The sequence below is a fragment of the Eurytemora carolleeae genome, unplaced genomic scaffold (genome assembly GCF_000591075.1).
Source record: "Eurytemora carolleeae unplaced genomic scaffold, Eaff_2.0 scaffold345, whole genome shotgun sequence".
Lineage (NCBI taxonomy): Eukaryota > Metazoa > Arthropoda > Copepoda > Calanoida > Temoridae > Eurytemora > Eurytemora carolleeae.
In genome coordinates this window covers 4,684-23,362 of record NW_019396327.1, presented here as the reverse complement: position 1 = coordinate 23,362, position 18,679 = coordinate 4,684, and the positions used below count along the sequence as shown (strand labels likewise).

At 35.0% G+C, this 18,679-nt stretch overlaps 2 protein-coding genes across 2 annotated transcripts in view; both read right to left on the bottom strand.

Annotated features, from left to right (window-relative positions):
• LOC111701017 (uncharacterized) overlaps window positions 1-4,962 on the bottom strand; it is a 6,421-nt gene extending 1,459 nt beyond the window's left edge. Inside the window, exons 1-8 of the mRNA XM_023472125.1 lie at window positions 4,889-4,962; window positions 3,944-3,987; window positions 3,490-3,740; window positions 3,000-3,071; window positions 2,349-2,618; window positions 2,177-2,260; window positions 2,023-2,086; window positions 139-942 (exon numbers count right to left, since the gene is read on the bottom strand). Of these exons, the coding sequence (XP_023327893.1) occupies window positions 787-942; window positions 2,023-2,086; window positions 2,177-2,260; window positions 2,349-2,618; window positions 3,000-3,071; window positions 3,490-3,740; window positions 3,944-3,987; window positions 4,889-4,922 (975 nt within the window). The 5' untranslated portion in view covers window positions 4,923-4,962 and the 3' untranslated portion in view covers window positions 139-786. The remainder of the gene's footprint in view (window positions 1-138; window positions 943-2,022; window positions 2,087-2,176; window positions 2,261-2,348; window positions 2,619-2,999; window positions 3,072-3,489; window positions 3,741-3,943; window positions 3,988-4,888) is intronic.
• A 1,529-nt stretch (window positions 4,963-6,491) lies between these two features.
• Window positions 6,492-17,799, bottom strand: LOC111701019 (uncharacterized). Its single transcript, XM_023472129.1, has 12 exons — window positions 17,612-17,799; window positions 13,886-13,973; window positions 13,495-13,552; window positions 11,248-11,309; window positions 10,842-10,925; window positions 10,318-10,433; window positions 9,452-9,503; window positions 8,517-8,608; window positions 7,980-8,049; window positions 7,322-7,475; window positions 7,043-7,116; window positions 6,492-6,592 (listed from the first exon to the last, which is right to left on the bottom strand). Exons 1-12 carry the CDS (start codon window positions 17,717-17,719, stop codon window positions 6,492-6,494), a joined length of 1,059 nt encoding a protein of 352 aa, XP_023327897.1. The 5' UTR covers window positions 17,720-17,799.
• Window positions 17,800-18,679: the final 880 nt, after the last annotated feature.

Below are 18,679 nucleotides of genomic sequence, written 5' to 3'. Positions count from 1 at the left end.
GGCCCCCCCCCCCAAAAAAAAAAAAATTGTAAAAATTGTTGTTTTTTTAAATAATCAAAGACTGCAACCACGTAGGTACAAGAAACTCCCTTAGCTGATGTGCAATTAAACTTTTAATGGTTTGGGATAAGTTCTTACACAAAAATTTAGGGTTGACATTCCAGTACTTTTAAACTTTTAGATGAAGAGACTGAGTTAATCTTTTGTTATCAATCGGCGGATTTTCCCAAGAATAGATTAAGTTAACTTAATCTCCAATCGGTCCAAACTCTTTCAACCATTAAAATGTTTCTGGTTTAGGCATCTCAGTTTTAACATTTGTTTGCATAATTAATTAAATACACAAATTGTTTATGACCAAAGATCGTTGTTTTAAACCGTGTTGCAATGAAAGGTTCACAAATCAAAAGCATAAAAATACAAAAATTTCTTGCTAAAAACGAAGAGCTTAAAATGTTGTGATAATGCAGTTGGATGAACTAGCCAGCCAAGTAGGTTAACTCCAGGTCTAGCTAGGGTAAGGAGCAGGTAAACTCCAGGTCTATCTAGGGTAAGGAGCAGGTCAACTCTAGGTCTAGCTAGAATAAGGAGCAGGTCAACTCTAGGTCCACCTGGAGTAGGTCAACTCCAGGTCCAGCTAGGGTAAGAAGCAGGTCAACTCTAGGTCTAGCTAGGGTAAGGAGCAGGTCAACTCTAGGTCCAGCTAGGGTAAGGAGCAGGTTAACTCTAGGTCTAGCTGGGGTAAGGAGCAGGTCAACTCTTGGTCTAGCTGGTTTATTGAGCAGGTCAACTCTGCTCCAGGTCCAGCTGGTTTAAGGAACAGGACAAGTCTCCGTTCAAGCTCGGTTCATCCTCCTCTAGTTGCAGTCTGGAACGAGAATCTAGGGAGAGCATTCTGGAACGGTGTTCTAAGCGAATATGACCGGAACGCGGGAATCTCTCCTGAATAAATAATATTAATAGTGAAGAAGACTCCTATAATAAGGGTCGACGCTCCTACCAACGAAATTTAAAAATATAAAAATGGAATGTTTTGTAAAAATTGTATTAAGTTTGTAACAGAATAATAAAATTGGTCCAAATAAATAATGGAATGCAGAATTTTCTTTATAAATGCGATTAGATAGGAAACAAACCAGTTGAAAAATTCTAACCAGTTTCAGTAAAACCATGCTTAAAGGAGCAGTCGACTTATTTCATACGACCCTTCCTTGTAAGGGTCCAAATAGACTTCCCGTTTTCCCCTATAAGCCTTTGTCGAGCAGAAAAATTATGGAGAATTATTTGCATTTCTGTTTGAAAAATAATGGTTTACAATTGAGTTTATCTGTGAATGTGACGTGACACAGTAGCAATAAAGGAAGTAAAGAAGAAATTGAACAAGACCATATCTTCTTTAAAGTTAATTAACTAAGTTAATAGGTTATGGTGAGAATCGGTTAATGTAACCATTTTAACCGCCTTTTCACCAACATAACGACCCATGATTTCCCAGAAGCGAATTGTTTTAATTAACGGTTCCTTGGAACATTGAATTAAGAAAAATGAAGTTTTTGTGAACAAATTCGCGTATCATAAAAATCGATTTCGTGAAAAACTTTTTCAGGAAATTTCAAATTTAACTTAATAACGGGTTTCTTTGACCAATTTTAACTATACCACACACCGCCCTGGATGTTCATTATGCAAAATTTGTCTTGAGAACCCTTGGTAAAATAAAAATTTCTGATTTCTTTAAGTTCTCTGCAGGGGTGTGTATTTTTCCCCCCAAAAAAAGAATTTTAGATGATTTGGGGGGAAAAAATGTAACAAAAACACCAAGTTTTTTCATTTTTGAAAAAAATTGCAAGGGGGATAAAAATTGTTTTAAAAAAATACACCCCTGGTTCCCTTTAAAGTAGCTGAAAGTAATGAAATCAAATCATACTAATTACAGGAATTGCTTAAGGCATCCTTTGTTGAGGTGAGAGTTAGAGGCCCGTAAAATAAGGCCATCTCAAAATAATGTTAAGATTAAAATACCTTGGTATACTGTTTACTCTGTACGAATGACTGCAAGTTTCTGTTTGGATCACTTGAACTTAAACTGAAAAAAATTATCTCTGCGTTATCAAAAAAAGTCACTTTTAAATTTTTTTCCAAAAACAGTCAGAAATAGTAATATGTCCCTATTTACCTGGATATATCAAGCTTGATGTTGGCGAGCTGTTCGATGATGTCCTCGGTGTTCTCCTCGCGGTGGGAAAATCGAACTCGAGCCCTTTAAGGATGTATATAAATAGATAGATAGATAGATAGATAGATAGATAGATAGAAAGGGATAGATATCTAGATAGATAGATAAATACCTAGTTTTCCATGTCCTGTGCTTGAATGAGGTGAGGACCCCAGATAGTTTGATAGTTGTACTGCCCGGAGAGGAGGTGGAGGTGCTGGGGTAGGTTAAGGAGAGAGAGGAGAGGGACGGGTAGGAGTTGGACGGGTTGCGAGGGCAGGAGAGGGACGAGTTGCTCACTGAGTAGGGACTAGTATAAGGCCTGGTATAAGGACTAGTATAGGGTATATTTAGAATCCTAGTAAAACGGGGACCTACACAATCTCGGAGACAAAGCAGTTCCCTAGACAAAAACATTTATTTTTTTAACACAAAATACTTAAATTTTCTAATCTTTTCATTTGCAAACCTGATACTGTATATCTTTGATATTTCGAACTTATGTAAGTTTGAAGTATAGGAAGTATCAATCTGTGTGGGGAGAAAAATGAAGATTTGACATTAAAAGGCATTCTTATACATACTTTAGAGACACTAATTTGTTGATTTTCCTTTAAAATCAATCATTGAGAAATAATGGGAATAAAACCTGAAAAAATTCTGCTCCATTTAGGTTTTAGGAAAAAAATATTGAACAAATATTTACGCGCTGAGTCTCAATCATTGTAAAAAAGAATAATTGTCAGTTTAAAAAAATGAAGGATATGTAAAATTTGTAAAATACCTGCTGTTGCTTCTAGTTCTATTTTCTATAATATCAGAATTTAATCGTTGACTAGAAAAACGTCCCGGAATCCTATACAAAAATAATCTTTAATTCAATTGCAGAGTCATGACCGACCAAGAGAAGTGCATTGTGGACCCCCCCCCCACTCACAAAAATTAAAAAATATTTGATATTTTAGCTTAAGCATGATAAAGAAATGTCTGGCCCAAGTGCCACGGTTACGAGAGGGAGCCGAGCGGTGCAGCTAGGATTGATTTGGACTGGGGCTTTGGAGGGGCTCTGTTGCTTAGTGAGTACTTAACGTCACTAGATACGGTAATAAGCAACATTCATCTTGTTTGCTCCAAGCATTCCGACCAATGGTATTCAATTACACTCGTTGTCAAAGGTCATTTTGAAATTTTTAATTAATAAGTAAGGATGTAAGCAAGTAAAGTAAGTACGGAAGTAAACGAGGAAGTTTGAATGTAATTAAGCGAGTAAGTACCTGGGACTACAAATCTTGATATTCGTAACGAATGAAGGATTGATATTTATCTGCGATCTCTGACTCTCATCTTCTCCGATCATATAAACCATAGACCTGGAGCAGGATCCATCCAACCTGGAGAAATTACCCAACCCATCCTGCTCTGGATCCGAGATAAAACTGGAAGAATGTGCAGTGGATGAGCCGGCCTTGAGCCGAGCTGATTTAAGGGACTGAGCTCTTCGCTCCTCAAGATCAGTCTCAATACTCTGCAATAAATAATAATTTTTAAATTCGTTTTATTTAATAAAAATGGTTTTATTCATTTATAGAAATAAAAAATAAATGTAAAAATTGTGTTATTGGAATAAAGATTAATTTTTCAAAACAATTTTTCATTAAAATAAAAATAATTTTATTATAACTAATATCTGAATAAGATGATTTTAATCCCAAATGAAAAAAGATTAACCTGAATGAATTCCATTTTGTACTTGGTGGCTGTGCTTAACATTCCTATAAATAAGAACTATCATGTCAAGAATAGAACGTTTGGGCCAAGGTATTTAGATTAGAAGGAATCCCGACAAGACGACTAAAAAACATGAATCCAATTTGGATCCATTTAGTGACCAATGCCATACAAATTGTTAGTTCCATTCGCCGCTAGTTTAGTAGTTGTTAGTTCCCATATTCGCCGCTAGTTTAGTATGAAGTTGTTAGTTCGCATATTTGCCGCTAGTTTAGTATGAAGTTGTTAGTTCTCATATTCGCCGCTAGTTTAGTATGAAATTGTTAGTTCCCATATTCGCCGCTAGTTTAGTATGAAGTTGTTAGTTCCCATATTCGCCGCTAGTTTAGTATGAAGTTGTCAGTTCCCATATTCGCCGCTAGTTTAGTATGAAGTTGTAAATGTGGCGCTCCATTGCATGTCCGTATTGTTTACATTTTACAAATTTTGTGTGGGACCTCTCATGCCCCAGGGAGGGTTTATGGATGCTTAAAATTACAACAAATTGTATCCGAAAGTTTATGACTTCTGTTAATTTAAAAGTGCGAGAGAAAAAAAATATTAATTCCGGGAACTTTTTTTGTTATTTTTTTGTACAAAGATTTTATTGTTAACTGCTAAAAGATAGAACCACCATCAAAAATAGAAATACTAGCCTAGTAGTACAAATAAAATATAATTACGTATACAGTGGGGGCTCTTGACTATTAGGACTAAGCCCTCTTATAACTTGTCTATACGCCCCTGTTTTAAAATGAGGAAAATATGTTTAAGACATTTAAAAAATGTTACCCTAAAGTTGACATAAGAAAAAGCTTTTTTGTTGTAAAAAATTGCCACGAAATTTGAATAGCATTTTTTGATACATTGTTTCAATAAATTTGACACGATCACTGAAACTGTTACCTAACTCATCAAGCGCTAAATCTAACGAGTCCATTCTAAACCAAAAACATCTGAAATAAAATTTTAAAATATATTTTGTAGCAAAATAAAAAATTTTAAGCGTTAAATTTGGAAAAGAGAAAATAGAAAAAATTAAATAAAAACGGATTAAAAAATTCTGCAAAATTAAATCTATTAAAAAGTTTAAGGATAAAAGTTAAAGCATGTTAAGAGAAAGCAAAAGAAACTAAAAGGAAATGTCTTGTCAACGTATTTTAAAGTAACATTTTATGCGTTCTATTTAATCCATTTTTTAGCAAAAATTGCGTAAAAGTAGTTCCCAACTGGGACCGATTTGACCGTTTTCATGCTTGCCTTTACCATGTTAATGACACTTTTTAGAAATACGTTGGCAATTCCTTTAAAATTTAAAACATAAATTTCAGTTTGGTTAGTAATTAATCTACTTTGTACATAACACACATATACAAGTACATAATATAAAGCACATCATGTTTAACAAAATAATATTTTTGTGACATTATACTTTTGGTTCTTTTACAATATAAACGGAGTACATTTTTTTAATGGATTAAATTAAAACATGCAGCAGCAAAGCATAGGTGTTAACAGTTAAAAGTTTAGTCAGGATTTCAAGTTTTTTAATTTACAATTGTGTGACTTGGTGACCAGAAAAATTACAAAATTTAATTATACTGAAAACTACTTAAACAAATTATTTTAAACACATTTTAAAAATCGATAAAAATGAATTTTAAGAACAACCTTTGAAACAAAATGGTTTTAACAGGGCAGATATTTCTTTGTCAAAGGTTTTTACTGAATTGAAAATGATTGTGAACAAAAACATATTTATTTTAATGCGTCCTATTATTAACATCATTTTGAGACAAAATAATCAATATCTTCATAAATTATTTCAGTTCGGTTAGAGGAGGCCTAATATGTTTTCATAAATTTTGATCCGGCAGATTTGCATCTGATTCAATTGATTCAGAAGCTCCAGGATATCCAGTTCCCCTTTGAGATTCCCGGATTTCGATGGTCATTATTTCAAGTTCCCGATATTTCTTTGATTAAGTTCCCGGGTTTACTTGTTCAAGTTCCAGGGTTTACTTGAACAAGTTCCTGGGTTTACTTGTTCAAGTTCCAGGGTTTACTTGTTCAAGTTCCACGGTTTACTTGTTCAAGTTCCAGGGTTTACTTGTTCAAGTTCCCGTGGTTTACTTGTTCAAGTTCCAGGGTTTACTTGTTCAAGTTCTAGGGTTTACTTGTTAAAGTTTCCGGGTTTACTTGTTTAAGTTCCAGGGTTTACTTCTTCAAGTTCCCGGGTTTACTTGTTCAAGTTCCAGGGTTTACTTGTTTAAGTCCAGGGTTTACTTGTTTAAGTCCAGGGTTTAATTGTTCAAGTTCCAGGGTTTACTTGCTCAAGTTCCAGGGTTTACTTGTTCAAGTTCCTGGGTTTACTTGTTTAAGTTCCTGGGTTTACTTGTTCAAGTTCATGGGTTTCCTTGTTCAAGTTCCTGGGTTTACTTGTTCAAGTTCCAGGGTTTACTTGTTTAAGTTCCTGGGTTTACTTGTTCAAGTTCCTGGGTTTACTTATTCAAGTTCCAGGGTTTACTTGTTCAAGTTCCCGATTGTTTTGATGAGAATAGAATTCTCCTCCTTGAGTCTGCAGTGTTCCTCTATAATACTTTGCGTATCCTAAACAATATGTTTCTCTAGTTAGAATTCTAATATTAATAATAGTATAAAATCTTTATTTTCATTAATGCTTGTTTTAAAGTTAGCCAAAAATGACGAGTTTAAAGATACCCAGATTAACAGCTAATCAGGGGTGTTTATTTTCTCGAAATATTATTCCCCCAAGTTTCGTCAGGAGTTTGTCTCGTCAGGAGTTTGTCTTTCAGGAGTTTGTCTTTTCAGGAGTTTGTCTTTCCGGAGTTTGTCTTTCAGGAGTTTGTCTTTCAGGAGTTTGTCTTTCAGGAGTTTGTCACGGCGCCCAATATAAACAAATATAAACACTCTCCACTTAAAAAAATTTTCTTCTAAACATTTCAGGGGTGTATATAATTCCGTATCTTAAACCTGAGAAGGCACTGTGAGAAGTGTATCTTAAAACTGAAATGGCACTATGAGAAGTGTATCTTAAACCTGAGAGGTCACTCTGAATCCTGCGATCCTTCTCCTCCATGATCGCCAGCAGGGTCTTGTTCTCCTCAAAACATCTGAACAAATCAATCAATCATTCAATTACTTATTCAATCAATCAAACAATCAGCAAATTAAATTATCAATCAATTAATCGATCTATCAATGACTTCTTAGAATACTTGGATTAATGGATAAATAAATCAATAAACCCAACCAATGATCATTCCAAAGAAGCCAAAATAAATCGGATTCGGATCCAGATCTTACGCACTGCTTTACCTCTCCCTGTCCTCGGGTGAGACAGTGATGGAGTCTATGTGAGTGGGTGTGGTTGGTCTGAGTACGGGTGTGGATGTACTGGATGGGATGGAAGGGGTGGTGGGACGAACCAGGGGGCTCGTCAAGCAGGAACTAGTCTCAACCAACAGTCCACCTTAGCAAACAATCAGATTTAAAGGGATTTAAAGGGACTGTAGAACGTAAACGTAATTTTAGGAGTGGCATGTCCTACTCGCCACGGTACCCTGAACCTGAGTAATGAGGAGGAAGATATCGGTGCTTTTCTTTGTAAAGAGTTGTTAAATTCTGTGAAAGCCATTATTAAAAAAATTAAAATTGAAAAATTTTAAGCTAGACAAAAAAAAACTTTCATTCTTGATCAAACGGTTTTAAGAGTGCCGTTGTGAAAAGGACATTGAGAAATTACGTATTTTGTCCCTTTGACGGCAGATTAGAAGTAGTCAACTTTCACGGGTCAATTATTCATCGATTTTTATTAATCTGGCCTCAGGATAATTTTTTTCAGTGAAAAAGAAAAAATGACATTTGTAGAAAATATGCGAAAAAATGGATAATTTTTTTCTGTCTGATGATCCCGTTCAATGATGTTGTTGACCCCCCCCCCCCCTCGCCAAATTTCAAACTTTTTTTTAATCACCTGGCAATGGTGTAGTAGTGTTAGATTCAGAAAGATTGATGCTATCATGGTCGTTGTCCGTTTTATCTCCCTAGAGTTCAAAACAATTCAAAGATTTTCCTAATAAAAACCTTAATTTATATTTTTCAATCAATTTCACTGAACTATGAGCCACTAAGATTATCTCAGCATCACAGCGTGGCTTTGAATGTTTCCCAGAAAAAAAAGTCGACATTTTGCTACAGTAATGTCATAATCAGAAAGACCCGGAATTAATTGACATTAATCAGGCGACTTTAGATATATATCTCTGGTAATTTTAAATGCTCAAGAGGCAGACCACATTTTGGAAATGGCAGGACTTAGGCTATTTTGTGATTCTGGTTTTATCAATAATATAATTGTAAAATAAGGGTTATGTCGTATTATTAACTGTAAATTAATTCCAGGTCTTTCTGATTAGGACTTTTTTATTTCTTCTGTAAAATGTTCACACCCGGGGGGACCGAACATTTTACATATTTTTTTCAAAATCTCCAGATTTAGTTTTGTTTTTTCCTGTTCATCGTCTGCTTCCATATCCTCGCTACGTGTCGACTTGTCGCCCCTGAGTCGAAGCCGATTATACAGAGGAGATTGATGCTTGTGCCCTGTGAAACAAAAATAATACAATGAGAATCAGAGAACCGGGCAATTGGAAGACGACATTAAAACAGTAACTAAGCGTATTTTGCGTTGTTACAAAGTGAACAGTTTTACAACTTTTAAAATTATTAAATGTTTTATAAGGTAAAAAAGGGTGGGTTTTACACTGCACAATTGCTGCGTCTGGACTATTTAAAGTCATCTTATGACTTAAAGTCGTCTTCCTATTCCAGAGTTTTCTGGATCTCACTGTATAAGTGATGATTTAATTTTTTATTTAAGCTTTTCCGCCTTTCACAAGTTTAAAGGGGTTGCAAGCGTATTGTAAAGTGACCCTCATATTGCACAGATGACAAGGCCCGATTTACTACGATATCCGTATAAATATAAATTTTTGTTTCTTAAAACTGTTAATTTTCATTTTTTGAGTTCTCTGCTAAAGTAACTTTCTCATTTCTCGCTTTAGAGAAATTATCAAAACTAAACTTTTTTTCAAGTCAAAAAAAAACAATGGTATCTTCCACATTTCTGATCAAATTAAGGTTTCAAAGATACCGTTTTAAAAAGGCTTTTTTTACGTTTGCATGAAGGGTCCCTTCAAATTACTATTAACGTTCAGTGAAAAAGTATAAAATAGTTATAATTATTTACTCCTTCGACCTATGTTACCTTAACAAAACATCCCGAGTAAAGCAAAGGATGTTTTGTAAGCAAACTTGGAAAAGGGAACTTATTTGTGAATCATTGGTCGGTAGACGGTAATGTTGGTCAAAATTCAAAATGCGGGAAAATATTAAAAGAAAAGAGAACGGATATGTTTTTTCTGTACATAAGTATTCAAAATAAACCTGAATTTTTTCTTTCCGGTATTTCAACAGGAACGGAGGAAGGTTGTACATCCTGGGAATACTTATATTAATGTGTGCAGTACAGTACAGTAAAATTAAGCGGAAATATTGATTTGCTAATATCACAGTTTTTTAATTAATTAATATCCATTTAAGTCTTCTAATATTCAATCTTTAAGTGAGAAGGCACTGTAAGAAATGTATCTTAAAACTGAAAATGCACTATGAGAAGTGTATCTTAAAACTGAAAATGCACTATGAGAAGTGTATTTTAAACCTGAGAAGGCACTGTGAGAAGTGTATCATAAAACTGAAATGGCACTATAAGAAGTGTATCTTAAACCTGAGAAATGCACTATGAGAAGTGTATCTTAAAACTGAAAATGCACTATGAGAAGTGTATCTTAAACCTGAGAAGGCACTGTGAGAAGTGTATCTTAAAACTGAAATGGCACTATGAGAAGTGTATCTTAAAACTGAAATGGCACTATGAGAAGTGTATCTTAAACCTGAGAAGGCACTGTGAGAAGTGTATCTTAAAACTGAAATGGCACTATGAGAAGTGTATCTTAAACCTGAGAGGTCACTGTGAGAAGTGTATCTTAAACCTGAGAAGGCACTGTGAGAAGTGTATCTTAAAACTGAAATGGCACTATGAGAAGTGTATCATAAAACTGAAAATGCACTATGAGAAGTGTATCTTAAAACTGAAATGGCACTATGAGAAGTGTATCTTAAACCTGAGAAGGCGCTGTGAGAAGTGTATCTTAAAACTGAAATGGCACTATGAGAAGTGTATCTTAAAACTAAAATGGCACGTTAAGAAATATATCTACAAATGAAAAGGCACTGTAAGAAATATATCCCTGAATAGATTCATTGTGTTGAGTGTTTCTCTTTGTTTCCACACAGACTCCTCCAACAGCAGCAGCTCCTCCAGCTCCTTCAACACACTCCTCATCATCTCCAGTGGTACTTCCTCCTAGACAAAATATATCGTTCAATAAATCAATAATTTGTCTATGAATTTGTATAGATTCTAAGTTATGAAATAAAAAATAAAAGAGGGCATCTACAAGCAACAGTACCTTTACTCTCTTCATCTGACTGTACCTGTACTCTGTATATTTAGCTGTACTATCTACAAGTAGCTGTACCTGTACTCTGTATATCTAGCTGTACTATCTACACGTAGCTGTAGCTGTACTCTGTATATCTAGCTGTACTACTCTACAAGTAGTTGTACCTGTACTCTCTACATCTAACTGTACCTGTACTCTGTATATCTAGCTGTACCTGTACTCTGTATATCTAGCTGTACTATCTACAAGTAGCAGTACCTGTACTCTCTATATCTAACTGTACCTTTACTCTCTATATCTAGCTGTACCTGTACTCTCTGTACTCGCTAAGTGCACGACTCCTGTAGATCTTCGTTTCTCTCTCAGCTTTCTTCGGTCTCTCTGCTGTTTACCTAAAATTTATAATATTCCAATCAACCAACCAACCAATCAATCAATCAATCAATCAATCAATCAATCAATCAATCAATCAATCAATCAATCAATCAATCAATACGTCAATCAATCAATAAATCAACCAATCGGAAAGTTTATCCATAAAATCAAATTATTTATCAAAGAGCAATTCCGCTTTCAACACAAAATAGGCACTATTGAAAAAGGTCAAGATCTTTGCCTTCTGCAAGTTTGTCTATACAAAAAACCGGAACATACACCTGGAGACATAATGATTGTTTTGCTGAATTCATGTTTTTTAACATGCAAAACGTTTACCCTTATTCCCATGATGGTTGAGTTTGGCTGGTCGTTTCTCCGAGGAAAGTTTAGCTTGATTCCTAATCGTTTTTAATATTGATTCTTTATGTTTAGGGAGTTTAGGTCAGAACTTTAGCATGTGTACAACGACAAAATTAGATATTCACAGCGAAAACTTTAAAAACCTTCGCAATTAACCCATCTTAAACGTTTCACACCATCTTGCATTGGCCAAGAGCAGAATTTGTGTGGTCTTTGCTTGGTCGGACCATTAAAGATTTACTTATTCCGACGGACTTTTGAAGATAGTAAGTCGCGCTTTCTGAAAGATTAATCAATAAGTCCCGACCTAAGACAAATACCTATCAACTCGGCCAATGATAGATCTGTTTTACATGTCAAATTCGCTAGAAAAAAAACAAAAATACTTGTCTGTCTGTTATTATCTAATAAAAGTCACAACGGCTGAACCGATCGTGCACAAACTTTTTATTGCAATTCTTTACATGACCCCTGGAAAGGATTGCGGGCCGTCAAAGTTTAACAATTTTGCCCAGGAAAAAAGTAAATATTTATTATTTTTTTTTAATGCACCAAAGGAAAAATCCGCGAAAGGGGGCGCTAAGCAAAAGCCTATTATTTTTAGAATTCTTTGACTCAAAATTAAAAAAAACACTGACAGTTTAATTGCGGATTGTGGAGTACTAATACCATCAAAGAAGTTCATTTTGTAGCAAAATTATACAAATCTCAAGACATTTATTTTTAGTCATTATTTCTTAGATTAGGCTGATATTGTTCTTTATTGGACTTTAGTTTTCTTCAAGCAGATTCCATATGACGGCTCAAGATTAGAAATAAATCCCCTTTAACGAGGGAGGGGTATCAGTGGCGCAGATACTCGAGTATTTAAATTTACCTGGCGCTACCCCAAAACGTTAGAATAGATATTATAGAAGTTATAAATAACAATTTTTAAAGAAAATATTTCATCTTTAAAAAGTTTTGAGTGTTTTCTTGAATATCCAAAAAACCTTGCTTATAACTACTAAAATATTAAATTTTCTTCTAAACATTTCAGGGGTGTATATAATTCCAGGGGAAGGGAAAGGGAAGGGGAAGGGGAAGGAAAGGGGAGGGGAAGGGGAAGGGAAGGAAAAGGGAAGGAGAAGGGAAGGAGAAGGGAAGACGAAGGGAAGGAGAAGGGAAGGGAAGGAGAAGGGTAATTCTATTGAGAAAGTTGAAAAGCAACTTAGTGAGTTATGTGACATCTTTACATCCTTGGAAAAACGATTTAAACCTACGTCACTTTTAAAGGCTTCAGTAGAGGCTTTTCATAGAACAGAGTGGGCTGAAAACATCAGTAAAGACATGCTAGAAACAAGTGCCAGGAACATCTAGAGGAGCTGGTTGAAAATCTTATAGGAGGCAAACTTAAGGAGAAGTTTGAAGTTCAGGATAGCCTTCTGCAGACATTCATTCAATTCCTGACATTTAAACAAAATTCTGATCAGCAGTCCTTGGAAGTGTTATATCAACTGTTCCAAAAGAATTATAGGCAGAGTTTGTCAGCAGAGTCTAGATTCTTTGACCTGTTTAAACATGTTAATATCAAATCATATAGTGAAGCCTACTGTGAAAGTGTGGGATCCCTCATGAATATACTAGTTAATAAAGGAAGAAACCTCACATCAAGCTTTTTCTCAAGAGAGCTTATCATAGCTTTTAATGCTCCTCCTCTTCATATCTTAAAGAAAAAAATCATCACTGAAATCAGGGATGAGTTTATGAAGGAGATGACCTTTGTGAGAAAGATGGACAACGCCAGACTTTCCAGACAGTACTCCAAACTGAAGTTTGCAGATATATCTCTTGGACAGCTTCGGAAGAACCAAGAAAATCAGTCTCATGTCCCTGTAGACTTTTTTTACTGTTTAATTAAGTAAGAATAAGTAAATTTTTTTAGATGATACTTCAATAAATCCATGTATTTTGAGTTGTCGAGTTTGGGGAAGGAATTCAAAAAAAAATTTAGAGGGGGGGGGGCGGAAAGAATCAAAAATATGGAATTATATACACCCCTGAAACATTTTCATTTAGTACTTCTAAAATATCTATTCTCAAGGATAGGGGTAGATAGGTCATTTTAAATAATCATCTGCGAATCCAGCGGCTTGGAGACCATTTCAAGGGGCTCATTGCGTCCCTGCACCCCCTCCCTACTTTAACTCGTTTCTTCAATCTTAATCAATATCTAAAATATTCCTGGGCCCGGGTTTAGGACTTGTGTCTCCATCTAGAACGCTGAAAGGAGATACTGAAGCTGAAACAGAGATATAGTTTACTTCAGAAAGAAAATCCAGAAATCAAAAACTGAATTTTTCGCCTCAATTTACAATTTTTTAAATATCTTTGCAACCTGGCTCTGTAAGACTATTTATAACCATGACATATTAATCTAGCAGAATTTAAATTTTTATGTTGACTAAGGTTGCAAGAGTTATAAAATTATAAGTATTAGAAAATTATTACTATTAACTTTAAAATATTATTAAAAATGATTAATTAAAAAGTAGAATAGTATTCAAATCATAAATTATAATATTGAGAAACTGTTTAATCAAGTTGGGATTGTATACAAAATAATAAAAGTAACCTGTGTCTATATGCAACTGATCGAGATTATCCTCAATATCTATTCCAAGAGGATTGAAACGTTCTTGATTACTTTCAAGTCGACAACTCTTAAATACAAATTTCCGATAAATTTGATGTTTGAAATAGTCTTTTCTGCGGATATTGCTAGTCTTAAAACACTTGATCTTGATATCCAATGTTGGCACTTGAATTAGAGGGTTAGTGCTTGATCCCTTAATTAAAGTAATCCCTTCAGGGTAGGCCTATCACGGGTGAGGAATTAAATAAAACCGTAGCCGCCTTAATATAGAGATCAATGATTGCTCCCGAGATTTACAAACTAAACATTGATCAGTTTCAAGAATAGTGTATGATAAACATAATTCTTTGACGTAAAAGGACTCAGGGGCGCCGAGATCACTGATAAAGGTGTCAGGGGTGCCCACATCACTGGTAAAGGTTTTAGGGGCGCCCAAGGAGAATTGAATAGGAGGAGGAGGCGATAGGGTTTCCGTACACTTTGCTGTGACGTTTTTGGACTGCTGAAGAACTAGTTTTTGCATAACAAAAACAATAAAGATTGTAAACAATAACACAAATGATAACAGACATCCAGGGGGGGGGGGCAGGATAACCTTGAATTTTATTGAAAATGTCGCTGTAATAAGATCCTTTTCGTATTCGTATAAAACTAAAATCCTTAACTTTTTCAATCTTTTTTGACAAGATAATACTACTTTCACAGTTTACTAACTCATGTTTGTTTACATTAGATCGGCTGCCTTTGTTATTGTTGTTACGTAAAAACTAATTCTTCAGCAGTCCAAAAACGTCACAGCAAAGTGTACGGAAACCATATCGCCCCCTCCTTCTATTCAATATCTCCTTGGTTTGGTTTCAGCTAATACAAAACAAACTGAATTCATACTAGCGCCTCTAGCGTGAGAAATGTTTTAAAATCTACATCTACCTTATACCGCTTGTACTTACGTACATTTATACTCTATTATGTATAACTTTATTGTCCGTATGTACAGTCCACACTGTACACTGTACATTTTACAACTCCCTAAAAGTCGGTACGGAACTTCAGATGAAGGAGTTTACAGTTGGTTGGCGTACTTAAACAAGCTTAACAGTATGCAGCAGGCGCGTAGTGGAGGTTTAACCTAGGGTGGTGCACTTTTGGCAAGCGCGCCGAATTTTTTTTTTCTGCACCCCCCTTACGGTTGATGTGCACCCCCCTAAAAAACCGGTATTAAGAAAAAATAATGTTTAAAATCTATATTAATCTACACCTGAAGGCTGACTATTAGTCATCTAACCATAATTTCCAATCATATTTTAAATGAAACCCCGCGAAAAAAATATTGTAAAAAAGATTAAGGTACAAGGAAGAATTTGAGAAATAATCATAGAATGGACAAATTGTGACATTGTCGATTGATAAGAAAAGTAAAAAAATCTGAATATATATGTAAGTTTACTGTTTAATAAATTAGAGACTGCCTCTGGCTCTAGGGGGGGGGCTAGGGTGGTGTATGTCTAGGGGGGCACAGGGGTACAGCCCCCCCTCTCCACTACGCGCCTTTGAATCTAGCAATAAAGAGTATACAAATATTCCAAATTCCTGAAGTCAAATATTATCTTCAATATCACGGTTGTAACTAGAACTAACTTTAAATCCAAAAATATTGAATACTGCAGGAATTGAAAATTACATATACATTAATTTTTAATATTTGAACAAATATTATATTAAACACATTCTCTACAAAATATACAATATTACGAAAACTAAAAGTATACTGTACAAAGAAAAGGTATATATATTGTTTAAAGAAAAGTTTATTGTTCAATATAAAAGTATACTGTTCAAAGAAATATTACATTGTTTAAAGTAAAAAGTATGAGTTCAAATAAGAGGTGACTGTTCAAAAAAAGGATATTCTTGAAAGAATTATAGTGATTTGTTCATAGATGAGTTGACTGTTCAAAAAAAAGTATAATTATAGTTTAAAGAAAAAGTATTTTGATTAAAGAAAAAGTTGACTGTTCAAAAAGAAGTATTTTGTTTAAAGTAAAAAGTATACTGTTTTAAGAAAAATAGTACCGTTTAAAAAAGAATTTACTGAACAAATAAAAAAATATGCTGATGTTTTAATAAAATGTGTCCTGTGCCCGAATTTAAAGAATTTGAGCCGCTGCTTAAATCTGCCAAAAACCGGTTTAAATTGAGCGCCGGCTTAAATCTTGAAAAATTGAATACAATTTTAAGTGGAACCAACCATATTTAGACGCGGCTTAAATTTAAGCCGCGGATCAAATTCTATAGATTCGGCCTCTGCTCAAAAAGAAAAACACATTTGCTGTCTAAAGAAAAAGAATTTTGTTCAATAAAAGTATACTTTTCAAAGAAAACTTACATTGTTTAAAGTTAAAAGTATGCTGTACATAAAAAGTATATCGTTTAAAGAAAAAGTATTTTGATAAGTTGATAAGTAAGTTGACTGTTCTATGAAAGGTTTCAGGGGCGCCCAAGGAGAATTGAATAGAAGACCCTATAGTCCCCTATAGGGTTTCCATACACTTTGCTGTGACGTTTTTGGACTGCTGAAGAACCAGTTTATGCGTAACAACAATAATAAAGATTGTAAACAATAACACAAATGATAAACAAACATCTGACATTTCTGGCGTTAGATGATGATTCACCATATACTAACTCAGGTTTGTTTACATTAGATCGGCTACCTTTGTTATTGTTGTTACGCCAAAACTAGTTCTTCAGCAGTCCAAAAACGTCACAGCAAAGTGTACGGAAACCCTATCGCCCCCTCCTTCTATTCAATTTTCATTGGGGGCGCCCAAATCCCTGGTTAAGGTGTAAAAGCTCCCAGATTCCTGGTAAAGGTGTCATGAACGCCCAGATCCCTGGTAAAGGTTTCAGGGGCGCCCTGATCACTGGATAGGAATCAGGGGCACCCAGATCCCTGCTTAAGGTGTCAGGGGCGCCCATGTCACTGGTAAATGTGACAGGGGCGCCCAAATCAATGATTAAGGTATCAGGGGCACCCGAATCCTTAGTGAAGATGTCAGGGGCGCCCAGATCACTGGAAAGGTGTTAGGGGCGCCCAAAATCCCTGATTAAGGTGTCAGGGGCGCCCATATTCCTGGTAAATATGTCAGGGACGCCAGCGACGTCCCTGGTAAATGTGTCAGGGGCGCCCAGATCCCTGGCTAAACAGGCTTAATGCACTAGAATTTAAACTTTATAACACAATAGTGATCCCCCAGCGATCCATTAAACAAATTTTAACGCATAAAGTCGGTGTTAAAAACTAATTTTGAGGGTGTGGGGGGTCGTTTCCCATAGAATTCCCATATGATAGATTCTGCGTGGGTCCATATATTTCCATTTTTTATTCCAAATTGGATATGGGTTGAAAGTACATTTAGGAGCATGAAAATACACTTCATGTGTACGTATACGTGTACATGTTCTATGTGTACTACACTTTAGAATTGTGTATTGTAATTCGGGTTGTTAAAAGCTGTAATTATTAGTAATCAAAGATAAATTATGATATACAGAAAAATAAACACTTATACAGTAAAAAAAAAAATTTTTTACTACTTGACAATGACATCATACTTCCAATTGTTCACAACAACAATATGGTCCATTTCCCCTAATATCATTATGATCAACATTTGGGATTGTAATATTTGGCGCTGCTTTCACCTGCGGGTTAATTTGACGAGCTCGGGCCGTTCTAATTCTTGATCTGCGTTCCAGCTTCTCAAAATCATTCTTTTCAAAATCATCTTGCGAAACAGAACTGGAGGCCATTTTGATTTTGTATCTTTGGTGGAAACAGTTTACAACATTATATGAGAACAAATCTGAAATTAACTATCATAAATATTGAATCCGAGCCAAAGTGAGAAAAAACACGTATTTATCAACAAATGTTTAACTTTCCGTAGGTTTATTTTTATACTGATGTCATCAGAACTTTTTTGAGAATACTTGACTTAATTAAACATAAACAATGTTGCGACTTTAGTCTTTACTCTAAACCTAGATCAGCTGTGATGAGTTAAATTTTAGCTGAATATCTTTAAGAAGATCCTGATTCTTTTAAATGAATCGATTATTAATGAATCCATATCTTTTCACATTTTTTTTTAATTTCTTCTCATGAAAAGTGCTTAGTAATAATTCACAGATTTAGGTTATTTCCTAGAGAACGATTTTAGGACCCCACGCCCCCCTATCAATTTTGTACTATGCATGGTTATCATAAGTATCACATGGATATCATTGGTCATGTGGCCGCAGCGCCCGGCCCCCTTATAGCTTATCCCAACCGCGGTGCTCGGCCACCTAACCTGTCCTAGCCGCAGCGCTGGGCCCAGAAATTGTCTTAACCTAACCTAACCCTAAAATAAAAATAAATAAATTGTAATAATTTTGCTTAGAAACAAGTGGTCGTGAACAAAATTGATAAGAGGGGGGGGGGTATGTCCAAAAAGATCGTTCTCAAGGACAGACCCCAGATTTAAAAACTTTAACTCATTCAATTTCACTTATTCTTTCTAGTTTTTTATTGCATTTGCTACCGAAAAAAACTACCAATTATAACCTTTCTTCAAATATTCTTCTTCTTTAATTGTTCAATTTATGTAAATCCGCAAAAAAAGGTGTTCGAATTTTCTCAATCTCCAAATTTTAGAATCCAAATTCTGAATGTACAGCTTCAATAGTTTGGTTTGGTTTTGTGCGATATCTCCCCCCCCCCCTCTCCCG

Excerpts from the sequence above, each read along its gene's own strand:
- LOC111701019 (XM_023472129.1), bottom strand. The coding sequence starts at position 17,719 with ATGGCCTCCAGTTCTGTTTCGCAAGATGATTTTGAAAAGAATGATTTT. Across the intron at positions 13,974-17,611 it reads CTCGTCAAATTAACCCGCAG|AGTTGTCGACTTGAAAGTAA; the intron begins GTGAAAGCAGCG and ends TTTGTATTTAAG. Across the intron at positions 10,434-10,841 it reads AGCGAGTACAGAGAGTACAG|GAGGAAGTACCACTGGAGAT; the intron begins GTACAGCTAGAT and ends TATTTTGTCTAG.